A 1,764-nucleotide genomic window follows, 5' to 3' on the forward strand; every position below is an offset into this window, starting at 1 on the left:
TGTGGATGCAAAGATGTTCTGCACCACACTCTGTGCCATCTTTCACTTCACCTATATCAGGTATGGTCATCCCAAAGTGGTGGTCAGTACTCCAGCAGTTGATCCCATTGTAGTAAGCCCAATGCACTGTAGAATGATCTCTCAGAAGGGGAATTTCATTTACGTTCTCACACTGAATCCTCCCACACAGGATATCTGAGATATTACATTTTACATATGAAGCGTTTTGTGTACCACAGTTACCAAAACGGTCACCTACAGTGTTTATTTGTTTATAGCAACTGTGATTTGCATTGTTTGCTTTTTTGCCAAAAATCTGCCTACACTGTGTAGTGCGGTCATTACATTTCTTTTCATAGCAGTAGGCACTGTCATTGCAGGGAATTCCATCTTCCACATATACGTCATCTGGGCACAAATGGGATGTTCCATTGCACCACTCCGGAAGATCACATTCATTGACTTCCTTTCTACACACTTGCCCTGATGGTAAGAACTTGCAGTTCTTGCAACAAAGTCCGAAAGCACAACTAGACCCAAAACTCAGAGTGCAGTTTGACAGACAACAGGCATCTTTTGCACAATGCTGTAAAGTTCCACAGTCACACTCCTCTTCTTCTTCAACAATACCATTCCCACAGCGCGCCAGCCTAAGTATGTCTTTTGTATGAATATTGTAGAACAAACATCTTTTCTTAACTATAGAATGATCCCAAAATGTAGAATAACTACAATTGCTAAATTTAGTTATTGGTGGGTTATCAAAATGCATTATACATTGATATTTTCCACATGTACAGAAAAACAGATCATGAAACATACCCAAATTATGACCCATATGATGAGCCACCGCAATTGCAGCAATGGTCAAGGATTTGTTTAAAAAAGTAACAATTGCACAACCACGTTTTATTCTACATAGTCCGCCAATAAAGCTTAGACCACTTAATCCTTTTAATGTCTTATGCATAAAAAGATGTATAGTATCATGTGGCATGCGGGAAGCAAGGTTTTCATACTTCCAACGGCAAAAAAACGTCGACGATCTCCATGGATCGTCTACTTTAATATGATTTGCTTGAGTCCATACCTCCAAACCAAACAATAACAGCTTAAGGCCCAATGCCTCATAAATGGAATCCACTATATTTACAACAACATATAAATTTTCCTGCAACTTTGAGACATTTTTTTCCCAATGAACATAGAGACTATGATCAACCACCACTGCTGTTTCTATTAAAAAATTATGGACCCACCAGCTCTCATAAGCGCTTTGTTCCAGAGTAGAACTACCAATCTCTTGAAACTCAAATTGGTGTACAATTTCCTCTTGCATAGTATCAGATTTCATGGTTGGGAATTGAGTCTCCCTACTGTCCATTCTATATACTAGATGTTCAAATTTGGTAGAAAAAATCATGGGCTTAATTTCATACACAATGTTATTTATCTGTAACAATCCTCGAAAGCCACCAAAACAGGTACTGAGTGCAACCAGGGATTCTGGGTCCCCCTCTACATAACCATGATAGTAGCAGTCATTCTGGACAAAAGGCCGGTCCTCCACGAGAGCACCCTGGTCTGTGTAGGTGAACACTGGGAGGTGTCTGGGCAGCAAATGCTTCTTGATCTTCATGTGGAAAACGTGTCTCTCACCCCCAAAATGCAGACCATAGGAGAGCCAGCCTGGAAGCTTCATGCGGAGGCCAGTGCCTGTTACCCTCAAGGGAATCACCACTTCTGGAGGATTGTGATATTGGG

General features: G+C 40.8%; 1 protein-coding gene across 1 annotated transcript; it reads right to left on the minus strand.

Moving 5' to 3' along the window:
• Positions 1-4: 4 nt before the first annotated feature.
• ADAM29 (ADAM metallopeptidase domain 29) lies at positions 5-1,756 on the minus strand (the record flags this gene model as incomplete). The annotated part of the gene is made up of 1 exon (XM_011360340.1): positions 5-1,756. A coding segment is annotated over one exon (1,752 nt), but the record flags the coding sequence as incomplete, so codon positions are not given.
• Positions 1,757-1,764: the final 8 nt, after the last annotated feature.

Source organism: Pteropus vampyrus, unplaced genomic scaffold (genome assembly GCF_000151845.1).
Source record: "Pteropus vampyrus isolate Shadow unplaced genomic scaffold, Pvam_2.0 Scaffold53, whole genome shotgun sequence".
NCBI classification, from domain to species: domain Eukaryota; kingdom Metazoa; phylum Chordata; class Mammalia; order Chiroptera; family Pteropodidae; genus Pteropus; species Pteropus vampyrus.